Source organism: Xenopus laevis, chromosome 3S, assembly GCF_017654675.1.
Source record: "Xenopus laevis strain J_2021 chromosome 3S, Xenopus_laevis_v10.1, whole genome shotgun sequence".
NCBI lineage: Eukaryota > Metazoa > Chordata > Amphibia > Anura > Pipidae > Xenopus > Xenopus laevis.
Genome location: NC_054376.1, coordinates 6,383,295 through 6,406,598, shown reverse-complemented (window position 1 = coordinate 6,406,598; position 23,304 = coordinate 6,383,295). Strand labels below are relative to the sequence as shown.

The 23,304-nt window shown below is 40.5% G+C and overlaps 1 protein-coding gene across 3 annotated transcripts in view; it reads left to right on the top strand.

Moving 5' to 3' along the window:
- Window positions 1-23,304, top strand: part of prmt8.S (protein arginine methyltransferase 8 S homeolog) — a 61,143-nt gene that overhangs the window by 9,488 nt on the left and 28,351 nt on the right. For all 3 annotated transcript variants that reach the window (XM_018254850.2, XM_041587963.1, XM_041587962.1), the window contains exons 2-3: window positions 8,170-8,370; window positions 20,815-20,970. In XM_018254850.2, coding sequence (XP_018110339.1) covers window positions 8,170-8,370; window positions 20,815-20,970 — 357 coding nt within the window. The remainder of the gene's footprint in view (window positions 1-8,169; window positions 8,371-20,814; window positions 20,971-23,304) is intronic.

The following is a 23,304-nucleotide window of genomic DNA, read 5'->3' as shown; positions in this document are numbered from 1 at the left end:
TATACTAAATGTCTACTGGGGCCTGTAGTATTGACTGATATGGAAGATCTATGTTCCCTTTAAATTACCCCAGTTTTCCATGAATTAAGTGCCAGTTATGTTCAATCTTCTGATAACTGACCGATCAATCAGTGCATTTCTCATTATTACAGGATCATCTTCATAATGTTGAAGATAGAACGCGTGCCTCCTTCTTGAAACCTTCTGAAAACTCAACTATAAAGGCAAATTTTAGCCAGATTATTTGTACATTCTCCTGCTTTTTCAAACAATTTGACAGTTTATCAACCAAAGATTGTGAGAATGCGAGGGACATTTTGTGGACTGAGATTGAGGTGTTGAGATGTTTGTTCTCATCGGTGCAGAACATTCCTTCTTGAGTATTTATCATTGGTTGCTTAAATGTTCTCAAACGAGAAGATGCCTTCAAGAATTGTGCTCACTTTGCATGAGCTTCCCATGGACTGGTTATTCTCAAGAATTCTTGAGTAAGTGACGCGCTAGAAAGATTTCCATTCAAGCTGATTTGCCCAGAAACATTTGACCTCTTTAAGAATCCATCTCTAATGTTGCTGAATTATAGCTCCCTGCTTGCTTCAACTCTTGATAATATACTAAATGTCTACTGGGGCCTGTAGTATTGACTGATATGGAAGATCTATTGTAAGAAACTTACCCTGATGGTCTAGTGGGCAGCGGGGTCCATGCCGCGTCCTTGGCGTGGACGCCCACTGCGCCGCTCCTATCCTGCCCTTGCCGGCACCATCTTGGATTACTAGGGCGCGCGCGGCGCGCCTGCGCGCCTCTTGAAGGCGCAGGCGTGCTGGCGTGATTGCGCCAGCGCAAAATTGCGCACGTTATGGCGCCAATTGGATCCCTATTTAAGGCCCATTCAGACCTGTAGCCAGTGCCCAATATAGGATCATATCCTGTGGTTTCCTGAGCTTTTGCTACCTGTTTCTGAATTTGCTATCCTGACTGATTATCCGTGTTTGACCCAGCCTGTTCCTGACTACTCTGCATTCTGTATCCTGACCCTTGTCTGCCTACAACAACTCTTCCTGCTTAACCCCTTGCTTGATCACCCGGTTTGACCCCTTGCCTGTTTGACAATTCTGATATCCGCCTGCCTCGACCCAGCCTGTCTGACCATCCTTCTGCCTTATCCAGTCTGTCTGATTATCTGGTTTTGACCCCTTGCCTGCCTGACGATTCTGTTATCTGCCTGTCCTGATCCGGTCTGTTCCGTTTCCACCAGACGCCTTGTCCTTGACCTTCTGCCCAAAGACTCTTGCTATCCGGTCGTGCCCCTTTGCCAGCCAGAATTCCTCGCCTTGTACCCCTCGTTAAGTCCAGGTGGCACCCAATTAAGCTCAGGGCTCCTCCCGAAGCCCAAAGCTGGTCACACTACTGGTGAAGACCAGGGTCCTTGGCATTTGTTCTGGTATTGGGTGCCGGCCGTGACATCTATGTTCCCTTTAAATTACCCCAGTTTTCCATGAATTAAGTGCCAGTTATGTTCAATCTTCTGATAACTGACCGATCAATCAGTGCATTTCTCATTATTACAGGATCATCTTCATAATGTTGTGCCTCTTCCATGAGACCTTCTGAAAAACCGAACTATAAAAGCAAATTTTATCTAGATTATTTGCACATTCTCCTGCTTTTTTAAACAGTTTGACAGCTCATCAATGATTAGTGAGGCCATCTGTGCATTTGCTATGAATATGCACACAAACAGCTTCCTGACACAGTTATCTGGTAACACTTTCTCTACTCTCTTTGGCTCTGAGCCTTTTCATAACGCATTCTCCAGATTTGTTAAGGGAAAGTCTGTGCCAGGCATAATGAGGTAAAGGGAAAATAACAAATGTATAAAAAGGGGAACCGGCTTATTACAAATAAAATTAATTGCAGATTTGTTGATTGCTGATGGTACTCGAGACGCGTTCCAGCTGCTTTTAAAGCGGGTTTAGTATGAAAAAGTAACACTACTGAATCTATCAGGTATTTCCAATTTAAGCCAATGGGAGGAGACAGGGGGTGATGTCTAATGATTTTTGCTGCAAAAATGACGCCCATAAATAATAATGTGTGAAAAAATGTGTCCCAAAGACGTCAAAGCATTTCGGCAACTTTTCGCCGTTTCGCTAGTTTCCAGCAAAGCAAAACGGGACAGATTGGCCCATTACTAGTGATTTTGAGAGGAAGAAAACCATGTCAGTGAATATTTTAATTTTTTTTTCAAGAATTTACCCATATCTGTCTCCCTTTTTGTTTTAGACGTTATTAAAGGGGTTGTTCACCTCTAAATGGACTTATAGTATGATGTAGAGCAGTGATCTCCAACCAGTAATGAGTAAAATGTTGCTCTCCAACCCCGTGGATGTTGCTCCCAGTGGCCTCAAAGCAGGTGATTATTTTTGAATTCTTGGCTTGGAGTCAAGATTTAGTTGCATAAAAACCAGGTGTACTGCCAAACAGACCCTCCTGTAGGCTACCAGTCCAAATAGAGGCCACCAAATCCAATCACAGCCCTTATTTGACATCCCCATTGAATTTTTCACGCTTGCGTCACTCTCCAAGTCTTTTTACAATTAAATGTGGCTCACGAGTAAAAAAGGTTGGGGATCCCTAAAGTAGAGAGGGATATTCTTAAACAATTTGCAGTTGGTTTTCTTTTTTTTTTATTATTTGTGTTTTTTGAGTTATTTTGCTTTTTATGCAGCCGCTCTCCAGTTTGTAATTTCAGCCATCTGGTTGCTAGGGTCGAAATTACCCCAGCAACCAGGCATTGATTTGAACAAGGGACTGGAATATGAATAGGAGAGGCCTGAATAGAAAGACGAGTGATAAAAAGTAGCAATAACAATAAATGTGTCGAGTTATAGAGCTTTTGTTTTTTTAGATGAGGACCCAATTGAAAGCTGGAAAAAGTCAGGCGATAAAGGCAATTAATTGAAAAAACAAATAAATAATAAAGACCAATTTAAAAGTTGCTTAGAATTGGCTTTCACGTTATTCCTGTTTGCGTTTGTATATGATGTTAATTGAAAACTATGCAAAAAAAAAAACTTGATAAAGTTGATTTTTTTAAAAATTTTAAAAAACGCTTTAAACATTTCAAACATTTTTTTTTTTTTAAAGAACTCGGTTCGGCACTTCAACACTTAAGTCTTGGATGAATCTGAATCCTGATTTTTTTTTTCACAATCAAATTTAAGAAAAACGTTTTAAGCGTTTCGAACATTTTTTTTTTTTAAAGAACTCGGTTCGGTACTTCAACACTTAGGACTTGGCTGAATCTGAATCCTGTAAAAAAAAACAGAAATTGGAGAAATCTCAGTCAACTCAGTCCTGATTCAGTGTATCCCTAATGGTAATTGTGTTCCTAATTCTGAAATCTGACCTGGGGCTAGATATAATGTCAATTTCCCAGGTGCCTCCAGTCATGTGACTTATGCTCTGATGAACTTCCATCACTCTTTACTGCTGTACTGCAAGTTGGAGTGATGTCACCCCCTCCCTTCCCCCCCAGCAGACCATCAGCAGAACAATGGGAAGGTAACCAGATAACAGCTGCCTGGTAGAGTTAAGAACAGCACTAAATAGTAAAATCCAGGTCCCACTGAGACACATGCAGTTACATTGAGTAGGAGAAACAACGGCCTGCCAGAAAGCAGTTCCATCCTAAAGTGCTGGCTCTTTCTGAAAGCACATGACCAGGCAAAATGACCTGAGATGCACCTACACACCAATATTACAACTAAATACACTTGCTGGTTCACGAATCACATTTTATATTGTAGAGTGAATTATTTGCAGTGTAAACAGTGTCTAGAAATAAAAACTACATCATAAAAATCAGAATCCCTTTAAAGTACTATCTTTATTACAGTTAAAAAATACATTAAAATGAAAGACTTTTTGATTTATATTTTGGAATATATCATAGAACAAGTGTTGATTCTGACGCAGGCTCGTTGCCATCTGAGATACCCAGAGCGGAACTTCATTTGTGATCAGCATATGGGACACCAACGGCTCATAAATACCTACAAGAGTTTGTGTTCATACATTTATCTGCATCATTGCCCCAGTCCCCATGTTACTGGGAATTGCAATAATTTGCAGCCATTCAAGCACAGGATACACAGTAGATAACAGATAAGCTCTGAAGAATCCCATTGTGTACTACAGAGCTTATCTGTTATTTGCTGTGTAGCCTATGCTTTTTCTGCTTTTTTCAGCTTTGAATGGCTGCCCCCTTCCTACACAGTAGCTTGTTTATATAAACTATAGTAGTACTTATCTCTTATCTACTGTGTATCCTGTTCTTGAATGGCTGCCCCATGGCTACACAGCAGCTTGTTTATATAAACTATAGTAGTACTTATCTGTTATCTACTGTGTATCCTGTGTTTGAATGGCTGCCCCCATGGCTACACAGCAGCTTGTTTATATAAACTATAGTAGTACTAATCTGTTATCTACTGTGTATCCTGTGCTTGAATGGCTGCCCCCATGGCTACACAGCAGCTTGTTTATATAAACTATAGTAGTACTAATCTGTTATCTACTGTGTATCCTGTGCTTGAATGGCTGCCCCCATGGCTACACAGCAGCTTGTTTATATAAACTATAGTAGTACTTATCTGTTATCTACTGTGTATCCTGTGCTTGAATGGCTGCCCCCATGGCTACACAGCAGCTTGTTTATATAAACTATAGTAGTACTTATCTGTTATCTACTGTGTATCCTGTGCTTGAATGGCTGCCCCCATGGCTACACAGCAGCTTGTTTATATAAACTATAGCAACGTTTCTGAAGCAAACACACCAGTTTTACCATTACAGGGCAACAGTACATTATATTTTCATCACTTTAGGACGCTTTCAATTGTTGGTGACTGTTCCTTTAACCTTGATAACATGTTAAAGAATGCTGGGATATTTAGTAATGTGAGGCACAGCAGTACAGTGCAGCAGCATTTAGTGTTCCTTTAAGGGAAGGATAACATCCCCTTTAATTTTCTGCAAAATTAGGGTCCAGCTTCGTTCCCCTTCTGGGGCCCTCCCCTGCTCCATTTTATCCCTGCATTCAATACAGTAATTGCACTGGAGATATGAACTTCAGTGAAACAATGCAGGCAATGTATGTGCCAAGATTAGATTAGAATCTATACACATCATCAATATAATGACATGTGATAAATTAGGCCCTTAATCAATGAGTTTATGGCAGTTTTATGCCTCCTGCTGTGGCCTGCCAAAATGTTCCGCTGAGCAAGCATGAAAGCCCCATTCCTCTTATTTGACTCTATACATTTGTGCCTGAATCATTAATGATCTAAAGGAAGGCGCTGGGCTATTTGAACCTCTCTATCTGCCCGTATGCAGCAAAAGTGAAATATCCCATTAGAGGTATGACGGCTTTATCATGAAGTCGGGAATCTCGAAGGTAAAGCAGGGGCTATGTTATACAAATACGAGATCTTTTTAACCCTTTTTTGTGGCCTAGATGGTAGAATCTGAGTAGATACAAAGTAGATCTGTTAGTAAGACCCCTGACCACCAAGTTGTCAAGGAAGTTGTCAGAAGAAAGAAAGAGGCTGCTCTGATGTTCTTCTGCTGATTTGAGAAAGGTTTCTAATTGTTTTCCTAAGCAGAAGAACATCAGAGCAGCCTCTTTCTTTCTCCTGACAACTTCCTTGACTACTTGGTGGTCAGACTGGTCAGAAACTGACCAGCAGGTGGCACTGTTGGAACAAAATTCATTCATATTAACAGCACATGTATCCCTTAATATCTTGGAATCTAAAGAAAATAAATAATGAATGTAAATGACAAAAGGTACTTAGAATAGCGCTCTCATCAATTTTACATTCACTTATTTTAAAGGTTTACTTATCCTTGAAATATACAGGTATGGTGTCCGTTATCCTGAAACCCTTTATCCAGAAAGCTCTGAATTTACGGGAAGGACTTTGTTTTAAGTGATTTCCCTTTTCTCTGTTATAAGAACATCAGAGCAGCCTCTTTCTTTCTCCTGACAACTTCCTTGACTACTTGGTGGTCAAACTGGTCAGAAACTGACCAGCAGGTGGTGCTGTTGGAACAAAATTCATTCATATTAACAGCACATGTATCCCTTAATATCTTGGAATGAAAAGAAAATAAATAATGAATGTAAATGACAAAAGGGCTTAGAATAGAAATCTCATCAATTTTACATTCTTTACTTATTCTATGGCAGGGAGGTAAAATTAAAACAAGAAATGCGTTAAGTAGCCCCACCCAAGCACAAAAATCACCCTGCACCTATGGAATCCATTGTGAAGTGCAGATTGCAGTGCAGCCCCAGACCAAGTGCTTCTTGAATGAACACTAAGGAAATGTGATTTTGCATCCCTCTCTAGTGATGGTCCAATGTGCCCCTTTTCGCTTTGCCATAAAATTTGTGAATTTACCGCGATATTGGCGAAGCCCGAATTTTGACGCCCATGTCAGTTTTGACCCTGGCGTTAAAATAATTTTGGCGCACCTGTTATATAATTTAGTATATAACAGAGGAAAGCAATCAAGGTGCTAAAATCGACTGCACCCCGTACAGAATAACAAAAGAAATCAGTGCCAAATTTAGACACCTCATTTACAAATGTATCTCAGTGGTCAGCAAGGGGCTAGTTGGTTAGAGATTTGGGGAGAGGGGAGAGGGGAGAGGGGGGGATTCATTGAAATGCACCAGGTGTTTCTAGCAGAGAATAGAAATGTGGGTCACGTTCAATGCCTTCTAAAAATAGTTCCTGCCGATTCTTCAGATATTCTGCAGCCTGCGCCAAGGCTTTCACTGATATCCTTGACAGTTACATATGACAGTTACATACGACAGTTACACATGACAGTTACATAGGACAGTTACATATGACAGTTATATATGACAGTTACCTATTGGTGTCACTGTATTGATATGGTTAACCCTTTCATCGCCATGCACTGTGCTGCTGTAGAACGGCGAGTTTCTGTGCGCTACATTACCGAGCGTCTGTTGATTTTTGTTTTTCAAGGGCAAGTGAAACTAGCCGCAGAGTCTGCTGAGAAAGGATGGGACCAAGCTTCTTTTTTTTTACTCTTTAAGAAGTCTTATTCGGATTTATAAAATGAAAAGGCTTGGGGCAGATGAACAATGTCATAAAAAAAGAAGAAAATTAATCAATAACACCCTCAGAAAATTTTCAGTAACCGAATGATTACATCAAGTTTAATTATAACAGAGAAAAGGGAAATCACTTAAAACCAAGTCCTTCCCGTAAATTCAGAGCTTTCTGGATAAAGGGTTTCAGGACACCATACCTGTATATTTCAAGGATAAGTAAACCTTTAAAATAAGTGAATGTAAAATTGATGAGAGTGTGATTCTAAGTACCTTTTGTCATTTACATTCATTATTTATTTTCTTTTTATTCCAAGATATTAAGGGATACATGCGCTGTTAATATGAATTAGTTATATTACAACAGCGCCACCTGCTGGTCAGTTTCTGACCAGTCTGACCACCAAGTAGTCAAGGAAGTTGTCAGGAGAAAGAAAGAGGCTGCTCTGATGTTCTTCTGCTTAGGAAAGATTTGAGAAAGGTTTCTAATTGTTTTCCTAAGCAGAAGAACATCAGAGCAGCCTCTTTCTTTCTCCTGACAACTTCCTTGACTACTTGGTGGTCAGACTGATCAGAAACTGACCAGCAGGTGGCGCTGTTGGAACGAAATTCATTCATATTAACAGCACATGTATCCCTTAATATCTTGGAATAAAAAGAAAATAAATAATGAATGTAAATGACAAAATTGTTTACAATAACACTCTCATCAATTTTACATTCACTTATTTTTAAAGGTTCACTTATCCTTTAAAGGTTTACTTATCCTTTAGAGTCTAACTTTTTATGTATTTTTAAACATTATAACAGCATAAAGGGATATAATATATACTGTAGATAGAACACTCATTGACTGTATGCATTACTGGGCTTAGTTAGAGTAGTTAGTACATGTAACCGGCTTGGGGTCAGGCAAGTCATCATCATGGTCTATAATGTCCCACTTTGGAACGGTTGAGAAGTATAGAGGGACACAGCGACAACTCTCATATCTGTCCTTCTTTCTCTTGCAGGTTCTTAGTGGACCCTCCCAACCGGTTCAGCGCGTGGTCATTCCCAAGCCTATGCCACCACCGCCTATTCAAAAAGTCATACATACCCCTATTAAACCGAGCTTCCCTGGGAGAGGGAAAATGGCTAAATTGTTAAATCCAGAAGAGATGACGTCGAGGGATTACTATTTTGATTCCTATGCCCATTTCGGAATTCACGAGGTAAGAAAAGAGCTGTAGAATATACAGCCGCTTTATAAATACTCAGGCCCGGATTTATTTCAAAGTCACAAAGGCAGACAGGCGGGCGTTAGGACCATGCGGCTTAGGGGCCCCGCAGAAGGAAATCCAGCCCTGTAAGTACCACTTACTGACCCCCATCTGAAAACAAATGCTCTCTAAGGCTACACATTTATTGCTACTGCTACTTTTATTACTCCTCTTTCTAATCAGACCCTCTCCTATTTATAGTCCAGTCTCTTATTCAAATCAATGCATGTTTGCTAGGGTAATTTGGACCCTAGCAACCAGACTGCTGAAACTCCAAACTGGAGAGCCCCTGAATAAAAATCTAAATAACTCAAAAACCACATATAATGAAAAATGAAAACCAATTACAAATTGTCTCAGAATATCACTCTCTGCAGTTTGCAATTTCAGCAGTCTAGTTGCTAGGGTCCAAATTACCATAGTAACCATGCATTGATTTGAATAAGAGACTGGAATATGAATAGAAAGGCCTGGATAGAAAAATGAGCAATAAAAAGTAGCAATAACAATACATTTGAAGCCTTACAGAGCATTTGTTTTTTTTTTAGATGGGGTCAGTGACCCCCCCCCCAAAGAGTCAGAAGAAGGCAAATAATTTAAAAACTATTAAACAATTGAAAAGTTGCTGAGAATTCTAAGCCATTCTATAACATACTAAGGGGCATATTTATCAAGGGTCAAATTTCGAATTCAAAAAGACCAACCGAAATTAAGTCGAAGTTTTTTTTGGTCGAATAGGGCCGTTTTCGATCGAATAGGTCCGTATTCAGCCAAATTTGAATCATTCGAATCAAAGTAATAGCACATCCGATTGAATTCGATTCAAAGCTTTTCCCAAAAAAACTTAGATTTTTCAAAGTCCACCAATTGACTCCAGGAGGTCCCCCATAGGCTAAAATAGCAATTCGTCAGGTTTTAGATGGCGAATGGTCGAAGTCAAATTTTTAAAGCGACAGTCCATGATAAATTTCGAATTTTCACATTTTTATCGAATTTGGACTATTCCCTAGTTGAAGTACACAAAAAATAGCTTGAAATTCGAATTTTTCCCATTCAAAAATTCACCTCGACCTTTGATAAATCTGCCCCTAAAATTTAACGTAAAGGTGAACCACCCCATTTGTGTGGATAGCATTGTAATGGAACGTTTATTTTGTCTTTAATGGTTATAGCCCTGATTATTGTGTTTATTCCTACAGAGTGCCTGTAATGCAAATTGTAGGAATGTGCAGGAACAGATCCCCTGTAATAATTTGTAGGATGGAAATTCCCCTAAGAACCAGAGATGCTCCTGGAGAAAGGTGTCAAAAGAAATTCAATGTTGGGGCTATAACAGGTTTCTAAGAATAGAAGTGCATCTCTATGTATCTGTCACGGGAGAGAAGAAAAGTATCACCGCTCTGACGATCTCTAGGGGGACCACTGAGCCGAATGCATACAAATTATTAGGGCAAAAAACTAGGACAAGAGAAATATTCTGCAAATGACGAGCTGCAGTTTCAAATTCTGGATTTAACAAGTATTTAGGTCTCTAGACTCTGTGTAAAGAGAACGTGCAACTATCAGCATCCACCAGTATCATAAAGGATAAGTAAACCTTTAAAACAAGTGAATGTAAAATTGATGAGAGTGCTAGTCTAAGCACGTTTGTCATTTACATTCATTTTTTATTTTCTTTTTATTCCAAGATATTAAGGGATACATGTGTTGTTAATATGAATGAATTTTGTTCCAACAGCGCCACCTGCTGGTCAGTTTCTGACCAGTCTGACCACCAAGTAGTCAAGGAAGTTGTCAGGAGAAAGAAAGAGACTGCTCTGATGTTCTTCTGCTTAGGAAAACAATTTCTCAAATCTTTCCTAAGCAGAAGAACATCAGAGCGGCCTCTTTCTTTCTCCTGACAACTTCCTTGACTACTTGGTGGTCAGACTGGTCAGAAACTGACCAGCAGGTGGCGCTGTTGGAACAAAATTCATTCATATTAACAGCACATGTATCCCTTAATATCTTGGAATAAAAAGAAAATAAATAATGAATGTAAATGACAAAAGGTACTTAGAATAGCACTCTCATCAATTTTACATTCACTTGTTTTAAAGGTTTACTTATCCTTTAAAGACACTGGAGTAGAGTAACATTAGGCATGCATTCTTCAAGTGACACCCCTTGACAAAACTTTGCCCAAGTCCATCAGGGCCAAATCCTTCAAAGAGAATGTTGCTTGCTCTGATTACTCCCTGCTCTCTATTCTCTATTATTTTTTTAAAAAAAAAACATTAACCGGTTACTGACACGGGAAAACATGTTTTTTTTTTCAAAACGCATCAGTTAATAGTGCTGCTCCAGCAGAATTCTGCACTGAAATCTGTTTTTCAAAAGAGCAAACAGATTTTTTTGCATTTAATTTTGAAAATCTGACATGGAGCTAGAGATATTGCCAATTTCCCAGGTGACCCCAGTCATGTGATAAACTTCAGCCACTCTTTACTGCTGCAGTACAGGTTGGAGTGATCACCCCCCAGCAGCTCATCAGCAGAACAATCAGAAGGTAACCAGATATCAGCTGCCTGGTAGATCTAAGAACAACACTCAATAGTAAAATCCAGGTCCCACTGAGACACATTCAGTTACATTGAGTAGGAGAAACAACAGCCTGCCAGAAAGCAGTTCCATCCTAAAGTGCTGGCTCTTTCTGAAATCACATGACCAGGCAAAATGACCTGAGATGCACCTACACACCAATATTACAACTAAATACACGTGATGGTTCAGGAATGAAATTTTATATTGTAGAGTGAATTATTTGCAGTGTAAACAGTGTCATTTAGAAATAAAAAGTACCCCATAAAAATCATGACAGAATCCTCTTAATTTTCTGCCGACTGTAACAAGTAAAAAAGCAGCTGGCGCCGTTGGTTCAAATTTATTAAATTCGCAGGAGAAAAGGAAAAAATAAGAAACTAGAAAAATAATGAATGTAATTTGCAAAAGTGCTCGGAATTTTATATTCATCTGTTTCAAGGGTTTCCATTTACTTTAAGGTCCCCATTACATTTACACAGTATAAACCATTTTAACAGGGACTTAATTGTCTCTATGTTATAATTAAAACTAATTTAAGGAAAAACCCTTTTCTCTTTTTTACTATATTAGAAATGTAGAAATCTTCTTCTTGAGCTAGCCCCATGTATTTGAAAAGAATCTGTAGGACCTGCTTCCCCTTTAAAGCTGTTCGACAACAACTGAACTCTCTTCACCTCTCCAATCTTTTCATAATATTAAATAGACATTGAGATCCCAATATGCTGAGCTGTTTTTTTATTTTTCTTGCATTCTTGTACTAAGCGAATTCTCTGTGACATAATTCAGATGAGAATTCCTGACCCATCGTACATCGTATCCCAATGGGGAGAGGAAAGGGAGATCACTACATAAGTCTTCTCTCAGAATCACTCTTTTTGACCTTGAGACTAGCCCAGCATCCCAATACTTTGCTAGCCTTGAGAATAGCCCATGACCTTTAGACTAGCCCAGCATCCCAATACTTTGCTAGTCTTGAGAATAGCCCATGACCTTGAGACTAGCCCAGCATCCCAATACTTTGCTAGTCTTGAGAATAGCCCATTACCTTGAGACTAGCCCAGCATCCCAATACTTTGCTAGCCTTGAGAATAGCCCAGGACCTTGAGACTAGCCCAGCATCCCAATACTTTGCTAGCCTTGAGAATAGCCCATGACCTTGAGACTAGCCCAGCATCCCAATACTTTGCTAGCCTTGAGAATAGCCCATGACCTTGAGACTAGCCCAGCATCCCAATACTTTGCTAGCCTTGAGAATAGCCCATGACCTTGAGACTAGCCCAGTATCGCAATACTTTGCTAGCCTTGAGAATAGCCCAGGACCTTGAGACTAGCCCAACATCCCAATACTTTGCTAGTCTTGAGAATAGCCCAGGACCTTGAGACAAGCCCAGCATCCCAATACTTTGCTAGCCTTGAGAATAGCCCATGACCTTGAGACTAGCCCAGCATCCCAATACTTTGCTAGCCTTGAGAATAGCCCATGACCTTGAGACTAGCCCAGCATCCCAATACTTTGCTAGCCTTGAGAATAGCCCATGACCTTGAGACTAGCCCAGCATCGCAATACTTTGCTAGCCTTGAGAATAGCCCATGACCTTGAGACTAGCCCAGCATCCCAATACTTTGCTAGCCTTGAGAATAGCCCATGACCTTGAGACTAGCCCAGCATCCCAATACTTTGCTAGCCTTGAGAATAGCCCATGACCTTGAGACTAGCCCAGTATCGCAATACTTTGCTAGCCTTGAGAATAGCCCAGGACCTTGAGACTAGCCCAACATCCCAATACTTTGCTAGTCTTGAGAATAGCCCAGGACCTTGAGACAAGCCCAGCATCCCAATACTTTGCTAGCCTTGAGAATAGCCCATGACCTTGAGACTAGCCCAGCATCCCAATACTTTGCTAGCCTTGAGAATAGCCCATGACCTTGAGACTAGCCCAGCATCCCAATACTTTGCTAGCCTTGAGAATAGCCCATGACCTTGAGACTAGCCCAGCATCGCAATACTTTGCTAGCGTAGGGGGAAAAACAGTGTCGGACAGGCCCACCGGGAGTTTTCCTGGTATCCCGATGGGCCAGTATGGCCAGGTGTCAGTGGTCCCTCATGCTGTTGAACATTTGGCCTATTTCATGGCCATTCCCTATTTCTATGAGAACAAAGAGGCTACATAGATGGAATAATAGATTATAGTAATGTAAAGAAAAGAGAATAGAGGTAGAGTGAGGAGAGGAAGAATAATAGTGCCGAGAGCTCCTGGTCTAAGGTTTTGTCATGGGCCCCTGGTCTAAGGTTTTTGACTTGGCCCCTGGTATCCCAGTCCAACACTGCGGACAAACCCACAATTTCAAAAGTTAAAAGGATACAGGACTACTACTCCATATCCCTGCTGCTCCACCCTAACTCCTACCATGCATGTTAATTCTGTATATCAGAAAGCCAAGGCTTCTTTGAGCAGGACACAAAGGAACTTGACAGAACCGCAAGCTCCCATTCCCCTCCGTTCACTGCTTTTTCGATGTGTCTTTTCTAATGAGACTGAGCCAGAACAGATAACAAATCCCAAGAGGCTTTCAGCCTGCATTGTGCTGGAGTGGATATCCCTGACATTTCTACTATAAATATTCTTGCATGGATCCATAGCATCTCTAAGGGTAAAACTTTTCATCAGATTTTTTCTGATCCTCCTTGTAACACCACGCAACAGCACAAGATTCTTTAGGATGCTACAAAATCTGATCCCCCCCTAGTTTAGACTATAAAGTTGGATCAGATAAAGTTGGATGGAGTCTTTTTTTATATTTAAATTAGACAAAAAAGTCTTTCTAACACCATCTTGTCGGATGAAGACGCAGCGTGCAGCTTTCACATCCGACAGTTGGGTTAGATCTAGGGTTGCCACCTTTTCTTTTTCCTATATATTTATCTTTTTTTTCCTATTAATAACATTGGGACCAACCAATCATTTTTAAAATAAAATACCGACCAGGTGGCAACTCTAGTTGGATTGAAAATTTTGCATGTAGTTAATACATAAGTTTTGTCTTTCAGTCCATTATATTTTGACCCATTTCACTTATCGGATGTATTTTTTCTCGATCCGACGCCATTCTACAAAAACGCTCGTAGAGTTTAGTCCATACAAGTGCTGAGTGATGGGAAGGAAAACCCCAGACACAGAATAGACATAAGAAAAGTAATGTAGATAGGCAGGTCGCTTATCTTAGAGAGATACTGTGAGAAACAGTCTGAAGGATTAAGTCACAGACAGAAAGTTTGCCGTTACAGTAAGAGCCGGGTGAAGTCAAACTTGAAGTCACTTCATCACAAAGGCAAGTTGTATTAAGTTGTTTGCCAATTAGTAGCATGTGGTCTGACAATCACTTTGATGTGTCGGTTCTAAAAGCAACTCAAGGAGTTCCAAAGAGACCAATTAGTCAGTGCCCAGATTGTGCCAAAATATATCAGTCGGAACAAGTCTTGATAACCATGAGAACATATGCCAGGCACAGACTAACTGGAATTGGAAGAAAAACTCTGCCTGAAAGTCAAAGCTTTCTACACAGGATAGTTCCTGAACATCTCAAAACTATGGCAACTAAATCTGGCACTTGATATTCACAAGCCTTCATGGAGCTTCACAAAGCTGGCAGTGCTGCCAATCAGAAACTCCAAGGTGAACATGCAAAGACACACAAAGATGCGTAACGAGAAGCCCTGAGAAATAGGATAAATAGGATAACTTTATGATCTAACGAGTTACCTTAATCATTTTTTTTCTACATCTCATTGTCTTTAATTTTGGATAAAGATAACCCAATAGGGGTCATTTCTGCCTTCCCAGGTAGTGTGCAAAGTGCAATTAAAAAAAAACAGGTGCAATGCACCCATTCTTTGCACACTTTCTCCCTGCTTTGCACAATTCAAAGTACAGAGTACAGAGCACACTTTACTACCGCTGTAGTAGTGTATAAGTTGACCTTTTAGGCATTATTTGCCCTGTAGGCATTTTTTGCCCAGTGTGTTATTCAACCAACTGCCATCTAGCTGTGTGACCTTGTTCACATTCTGTCTAAATATCCATAATATTACCGTCTCCAGAAAAAACACCGGAGTGACTTTTTTCAAGCAGCCATAATATATTTTACGTAATCCGTATCCATCGCTGTAGTAGTGTATAAGTTGACCTTTTAGGCATTATTTGCCCTGTAGGCATTTTTTGCCCAGTGTGTTATTCAACCAACTGCCATCTAGCTGTGTGACCTTGTTCACATTCTGTCTAAATATCCATAATATTACCGTCTCCAGAAAAAACACCGGAGTGACTTTTTTCAAGCAGCCATAATATATTTTACGTAATCCGTATCCATCGCTGTATTAGTGTATAAATTGACCTTTTAGGCATTATTTGCCCTGTAGGCATTTTTTGCCCAGTGTGTTATTCAACCAACTGCCATCTAGCTGTGTGACCTTGTTCACATTCTGTCTAAATATCCATAATATTACCGTCTCCAGAAAAAACACCGGAGTGACTTTTTTCAAGCAGCATTCATATATTTTACGTAATCCGTATCCACCGCTGTAGTAGTGTATACGTTGATCTTGTGGGCAGTATTTGCACAGTGTTTTCTTCAAACCGCCATCTAGCTGTGTGAGCTTGTTCACATTTTGTCTAAATATTGATAATATTATCGTCTCTAGAAAAACCACTTGAGTTACTTTTTTTCAAGCAGCATTCATATATTTTACGTAATCCGTATCCACCGCTGTAGTAGTGTATACGTTGACCTTGTAGGCATTGTTTGCCCAGTTTTTTTGGCCGCAGCCACTGAAGCACAGAGGCCAGAAAAAATATGCCATATAAATGCTGAAAATAGTAATTTTTTGCCATACGTTGACTCAACGTATATGGCAAAAAATTACTATTTTCAGCATTTATATGGCATATTTTTTCTGGCAACTGTGCTTCAGTGGCTGCGACCAAAAAAACTGGGCAAACAATGCCTACAAGGTCAACGTATGGCAAAAAATGACTATTTTCAGCATTTATATGGCATATTTTTTCTGGCAACTGTGCTTCAGTGGCTGCAACCAAAAAAACTGGGCAAACAATGTCTACAAGGTCAACGTATGGCGAAAAATTACTATTTTCAGCATTTATATGGCATATTTTTTCTGGCAACTGTGCTTCAGTGGCTGCGTCCAAAAAAACTGGGCAAACAATGCCTACAAGGTCAACGTATGGCAGTTGTTTAAAGAGAACAGTAGATTACTAGCCAGCAAAGCTACCTAAGCTAAAATGTCCCTCAAATCCCTGCAGACTTCTGTCCCTCCAATACAGAGCAGTATCAAGCAGATTACTAGCCAGCAAACTTACTATCATCTGTCCCTGAAATCACTAACAGCTCTCCCCCTACACTATCTCTTCCAAGCACACACAGGCAGATTTTTCAGATACATTTTTGCCCTTGATCCCCCTCTGGCATGCCACTGTCCAGGTCGTTGCACCCTTTAAACAACTTTAAAATCATTTTTCTGGCCAGAAATGTCTTTTTTAGATGTTAAAGTTCGCCTTCCCATTGAAGTCTATGGGGTTCGCGAACCGTTCGCGAACCGCTCGCATTTTTGCGCAAGTTCGCGAATATGTTCGCGAACTTTTTTTCCGACGTTCGCTACATCCCTAGTACAGAGGTCTACGGCTGCCCAAAAGAATACAGCATTGACTACATTGGTCATTCCTGAGGAGCACACAGGGTGGTGTCCTTCAAACACGCAAGTTAGGAAGAGACAGAAGAAGAAGAAGGCCACAACAGGCCCCCAAAGACTGTTAAACATGGTTGTGGATCCCTACTGATATGCCATCTCCTGGTTGTCATTTTTTTGATGATTTTCGGTCATATAATGGCCAAGTAACATGTGGCCATTTCCCCTATGGTGCCAACAGTGTTCCCTTATGATGTTTCCATATTCCAAGGTGATAATCACCCATACACACTGGTAAGAGCAGTTTCCTCAACACCATGCCCTGCACCAACATGTCCCACCATAGCTCCTTAATGTGCTGTCTACAGGTGGTTCCCTGGTCTTGCAGTAGATTGGGTACCTATGAGAAACTCACAGAGCAAAACAGGAGTGTGTTAGGTATAGGGGTGGAAGTAGGGTTCAGATACATTGGCCTAGATCTAGATCAGGTCTACCAGAGCATTATACAATCCTATCATAGCAAATCCACAATTGGAACTGGACACCACTGGAGTAACATGGTTTCAACTCTGGAAGAGCATTCTCTGCTTTTCTTACTAACTGGTTTCTGGAGGGCAACAGATATCTACTTGCCATTGGCAGTGGGTGGTATGTATGAATTTTCCTAGTGAGACAACATAGGTCTCTAGCTTCTTCATTTCTGGAGAACATGGTACCTAAGTTTCAGCTTCCCAAGCAACTTTGATTTCCAGTAACACTTTTATTAACATTTATTTCTAACTCAATCCAACTTCAGTGTCAGCAATTAGCATTTTTGTCGCCTTGCATAATTCCAAATATTGCTTAAGTCTTGATTTTCTATCCAACATTGATCATTTTAAAGGGCATTAATATGATGAAGCATATTTATCAATGACAATTGTATTGTTAGGAACTAAAAATCCATCACCAACCGAAGCCCCTGGGAATTCATCATCTCGGCAACGGAAACTCGGCAACGAGATACGCTTGGCAAAATAACGGCATAATAACTTGAAACCTACAAGGCGATTCATTACTTATACAGTACTACTTTGCTTGATTAACTATTGAGTTTGGCAGATGGCAAATTATGTTTTTAACCCCATTTAAACCAGTTTATTGATGTACACATCAAGGAAATAGGTGATTAAATTGCTAGTGGCTTGTGACTGGCAGGCTAATGGGCTAATGAATAAGGTCCATGCTCTTACTTTCTCTTACAATTGTTCTTTATACTGATATTTTATATCTCCAACAAAAAAATTTGAATGCAGGCAACAGAGGTTTTGATGGCCAACAATTGAAATACTTGTACTGGAGAAACGTTTGTATGGTGGTCTTGTTATCCAAAAAAAACTTTACTACTCAACTGCTGCAGTCTATATAGGCCTGTCAAAAAGGGCCAAGTGCTGGAATATAGCCCCCAACTCCAAAGGGCACTCAATTCAAAAATTCCAAGATATATTTCCAGTCAATTCTCAAAGTTAAAAAATCACTTTTTATTCATCATAAATATTAAAAAAGTAGGCATACAGACCAACCGATACTCCGCCCTACGCGTTTCGCACCCACAGGCACTTATTCATAGGCATTACTGTTGTTACATTTGGTCACAAAATTTATACCCCAGGAAATCCCTCCCCAAACGTTAAAACCAATCACGTGCTGCCACCTCACGTCTCTTTTCTTAAAGCAACATATATATCAAATTGGTCCTATTAGCAATGTTTTTCTGCCTATACTCTGTTTCATCTCACAAGCATTTTATTAGGATACACATTTTTAAACAAATTGCTGCCCCATTACATTGTATTTTCCTCCTAATATTATTATCAGTATATATCACATTCTCTTAGCTGCCCCATACACTTCTATAGATCCACCTCATTGTAAATATAGCTGGTCACATTATAATATTTTACGTAAAGCATGTTACATCAAACTCGTAGTTTAACCCAAGTGGTAACCGAGTGTGCAAATAAAAAATCCAAAAAAGTTCCCTTTTTGCTAACAGCCCTGCTAGATTACCCCCTCTATTACCCAATCTTACTTTTTCTATTCCCTGTACAGAAAAATATGCTAGATCACTCCCATTGCATCTTGAGAAGTGTCTCGTTATATTACTCTTTTCAACTGTTTTTGGATTTTTTATTTGACTCAGATGTTCCCGTATTCGCTCTTTTAACGTTCTACTTGTGCAACCCACATATTGTTTCTGACATTTCAGACATGTTATCAAGTAAACCACTGTGGATGTATTGCAATTTATATAATCTCTTATTTTGAAACTAGTGTTTGTCACAGTAGACTTAAATTCTTTTGAAATTTTCATATGTTGACAAGTTATACATCTATGACTACCACACTTGTGGCTCCCTTCCACCTTCAGAAAGTTCTTATTGCCTTGGTCCTCCCTATTCATCTCTCTGTACATACTTGGTGATAGGTGGTCCCTCAATGTATGAGACCGCCTTGGTATGCTATTAACTCCTCCTTTTAGTATTTTATGAAAATCATCATCCGCATATAAAATCGGGATATATTTCTTAACTATATCCAGTACCGTATAGAACTGTTTACTGTACCTAGTTACAAATGGGACCTTTTCTGATAGCCCCTGTTTTGCTCTTTTCTTTTTTCCACCAATTGGATTCACACTCAATAAATTCCTCCTTTCTGTTTGTCTCGCTCTCTGATAGGCCCTATCTACAACTTTTCGCCCATAGCCTCGATCTAAAAAACTCTCCTTCATATCCTCTGCTTGTTCCTGGAATGTCCTATCTGTGGAGCAGTTCCTCCGAAGCCGGAGGAACTGGCCCACAGGTATCCCACCCACCAAATTCTTCGGGTGGCAGGAAGTAGCATGCAGAAGTGTATTCCCACTACATGGCTTTCTAAAGATAGTGGTCTGTATTTCTTCATCCACCACAATTAGTTTTACATCCAGAAATTCAATCGTTTTTGGCCTATATTCACTTGTGAACTTTAGATTTAATTCATTCTGGTTTAACTTGTGTACAAAGGTCATGAAACTCCTTTCACCCCCTTTCCACACGCACAGTAAATCGTCTATATAGCGCGTATATAATTTCAAAGATTTTCTCATATCTGCAGAGATGTGGGTCTCCTCCCACCATCCCATATATAGGTTGGTGTAGGAGGGAGCAAATTTCGCCCCCATTGCTGTCCCACATCTCTGCAGATAATATGTCGAGTCAAATGTAAAATAATTGTGCTCCAACAAAAATCTAATGGATGCCAACAGAAACCTCTTGAGTTCAACTGAATAACTACTATACCTATCTAGATGATAATCTATTGCCTTTATACCATATTCATGTGGGATCGAGGAGTATAACGAGGCAACATCTAGTGTCCCCCAGCCACATCCCTCCTCCCACCTGAATTGGTCCAACTTGTTAAGTACATGTGTGGTATCCCTGGTGTAACTATCCAGGCGCTTAACAAGCGACTGCAGGTGGGCATCCACCCATTCAGATAAATGTTCATTCAGCGACCCTATCCCTGAAATTATTGGTCTCCCCCGTGGTGGCCTCTCCTCTTTATGGACCAATTTGATATATATGTTGCTTTAAGAAAAGAGACGTGAGGTGGCAGCACGTGATTGGTTTTAACGTTTGGGGAGGGATTTCCTGGGGTATAAATTTTGTGACCAAATGTAACAACAGTAATGCCTATGAATAAGTGCCTGTGGGTGCGAAACGCGTAGGGCGGAGTATCGGTTGGTCTGTATGCCTACTTTTTTAATATTTATGATGAATAAAAAGTGATTTTTTAACTTTGAGAATTGACTGGAAATATATCTTTGAATTTTTGGTGGTCTTGTTAGCCTTGTTATGAGCTAATGATAGGGTGATCACTTGGCCTTCTAAGAAGGGTCTTAATTCAAGAAGGTTCAACATTATTTTGGTTTTGTATCCCATTACTATGTCACAATGGGAGTACTTGCTTAGAAATAGCACAATTGTCCTTCAAGGGGTTTGTAAACCCACCATAAAGTTCTTCCATTGCACTGACCTGATCCGAAGTAGCTTGCTCATGTGCATGTCTCTCTTCTCTCCTACCTTTAGGAAATGTTGAAGGATGAAGTCCGCACGCTAACGTACAGGAACTCCATGTATCACAATAAACATGTCTTTAAGGATAAAGTTGTCTTGGATGTGGGTAGCGGTACTGGGATTCTTTCTATGTTTGCTGCCAAAGCTGGAGCACGGAAAGTATACGGGGTAAGGCAAAAAACTATTTTGGGTGGAGGAGAAAATGAATTTGCCCTTCCATAGAAATTTCTTTGAAGCTAATCTCTGCATGGCAGAAGCACAAAAGACATTGTCTAGATTCTAGATTTCTAATTATGTGAATATTTATGTTTAACTTAAACACTGTGAATGCCTGGGAAACAGGGGGGACCCAAATGGTCTTGGGATCTGTTCTCCCTTCTTTGGGTCCTGTTGATGCCTTTCTTTAAAACCGGAATCCATAAGTGTAAGGACACGCAAGAGGTGTGCCGCGGTCGGGACCCGTGGATAGGACGATTGTTATCCGCAGGACACTGCAATAAATCAGATTTTTTTTTCTGGAGTGCCGTCCTTTTTTTGATTGTGGAAATTGTGTGGACAGTGGGGATGCTGTGGACAGAGAACCTGGAGTCTTAATGGAGAGCATCTACGGGAGCGTGAGTTTTTGAGCGGTGCCCTTGTTTTTTTTGGATAAACCCATGGGTCCCACAGGTATAGGGCCAGCCTGCACATCACTACTTTCTTCGTTAATCTAATAATTGACTGGAGGGAAGGGGTGGGGTGGGTTTGACATGGAGTGGGTGTATGTATTTTTGCAGATGAATACAGCCTTGTCTTTTTTCAGCATCTCTGTATTCATAAGTAGGCCCCATCTCTCCAGCCTCCTTCCCCTAACTTGCACGTCATTTAGATGCACAAGTTCAGCAGCACCTATGCATTATGGTTGCATTATGGGGCCCTGCACTTACCACCTCCTCTGTGGTAAACAGAAAGGACATGATGCATGATCCCATTCTGCGCCATGCAATGGATCTTTTATCTGGCACAAGGTACACATTGCAGCCAGAATCCAGTTAAAAGTGCTCCCTAAATGAGTTCTAAGGGGTGCACTCTTGCACTTCTGTCCTGGGTCTATGACAATAGCAAAATATAAGACTCAAGGAAAGGTCTCACCAGTTATACGGCGACCGGGTGCACATGCCCCAGACCTAAAACTTGAGAAGGCACTCCATACCACAGAAGTTTTGGTAGGCACTCACAAACCTAACCAACAGGTTAAGATGTTGTAAAGATAAGAGCCTTTTAGCACTTATTTATTGCCATAGCACTTTTGATCTATGTTTTTACATGTGTGTACATTTTTCTTTTTCACAAATCTTAGGTTGCAGATGGTCCTTTTGGGCTCTGCCCCTGGCTTTGGTGCCTTGGGGGGAAACTTCGGCTGAACCCAAGGTTAAAGAGCTTCTCCGTAGCCGTGAGGCAAAGGAGAGTCTGACGGTGCCTTTTGGCCAGGGAGTCAGGGATTGGGGCTCACCCGAACCTTTGGGGGAAGTTGAGTCTATTTACCTTGGATGCCTTTTGTGCCTTTTGGCCTGGGGCTTTCAGGATTTTGGAGCCGATGCCTTCGGATAGTACTCATGGATTCACTTTGCACTTTACACTGTGCACTTAAAGGGTTATACCAAAGCACAACCTCGGGTTTTGAAGAAAAAAAAATGTTATAAAGATTACTACATTTTATTATAAACAAATATAGGACTCAACATAACCATCAATGGATTGTTCACCTTTAAATTAACCTATAGTATGATGTAGAGCAGTGATCCCCAACCAGTGGCTCGTGAGCAACATGGGTTTGCCCCCAGTGGCCTCAAAAGCAGGAGCTTATTTTTAATTCCAGGTTTGGAGACAAGTTTTTTTTGCTTAAAAACCCCATGTACCGTCAAACAGAGCCTCCTGCAGGCTGCGGGCTACTGAATGGCCAATCACACACACATTTAAGCTGCTGTCTGGTTGCTAGGGTCTAGCATCCAGGTAGTGGTTTGAAAACAAACCTAGAATATGAGAGGACCTCAATGGAAAGATCAGTAGCAAGCCTCACAGAGCAACAGTTTATGGGCTTCTGGTTTCAGTGTGGCCCTTGTGGGTCCTGCCGGCCCAGATCTGCTCTCACCTGGCCAAGATCTGCTCTCACTCGGTTCTCTGTGATCTCTCCCCTACTGACCAAGAAAAGCAGGTCATGGAGGAAGGTGGATAGAGGAGGCCTCAGGGACCTGAAGAGGGGATCGGTGTGTATGGACCCCAGCTGTAGCAGCCCACTCAACCTCATAACATAAATTATAATATATCAATAACCTAGAGTTGATCATTAGAGCAAGTAAATCAAGATTTCAAGGTTTGTTGAGGTGGGGGTGCTGGAGGAATCACTCAGAGTAAATAAATGAGTTTACCGTGTGCGGCGTGATATTTTTACAGATATCAATGTCAACGTAATGAAACTGTAGCCAATCTGAAAATGTCAAAACAGACGCCATAATCCATTTT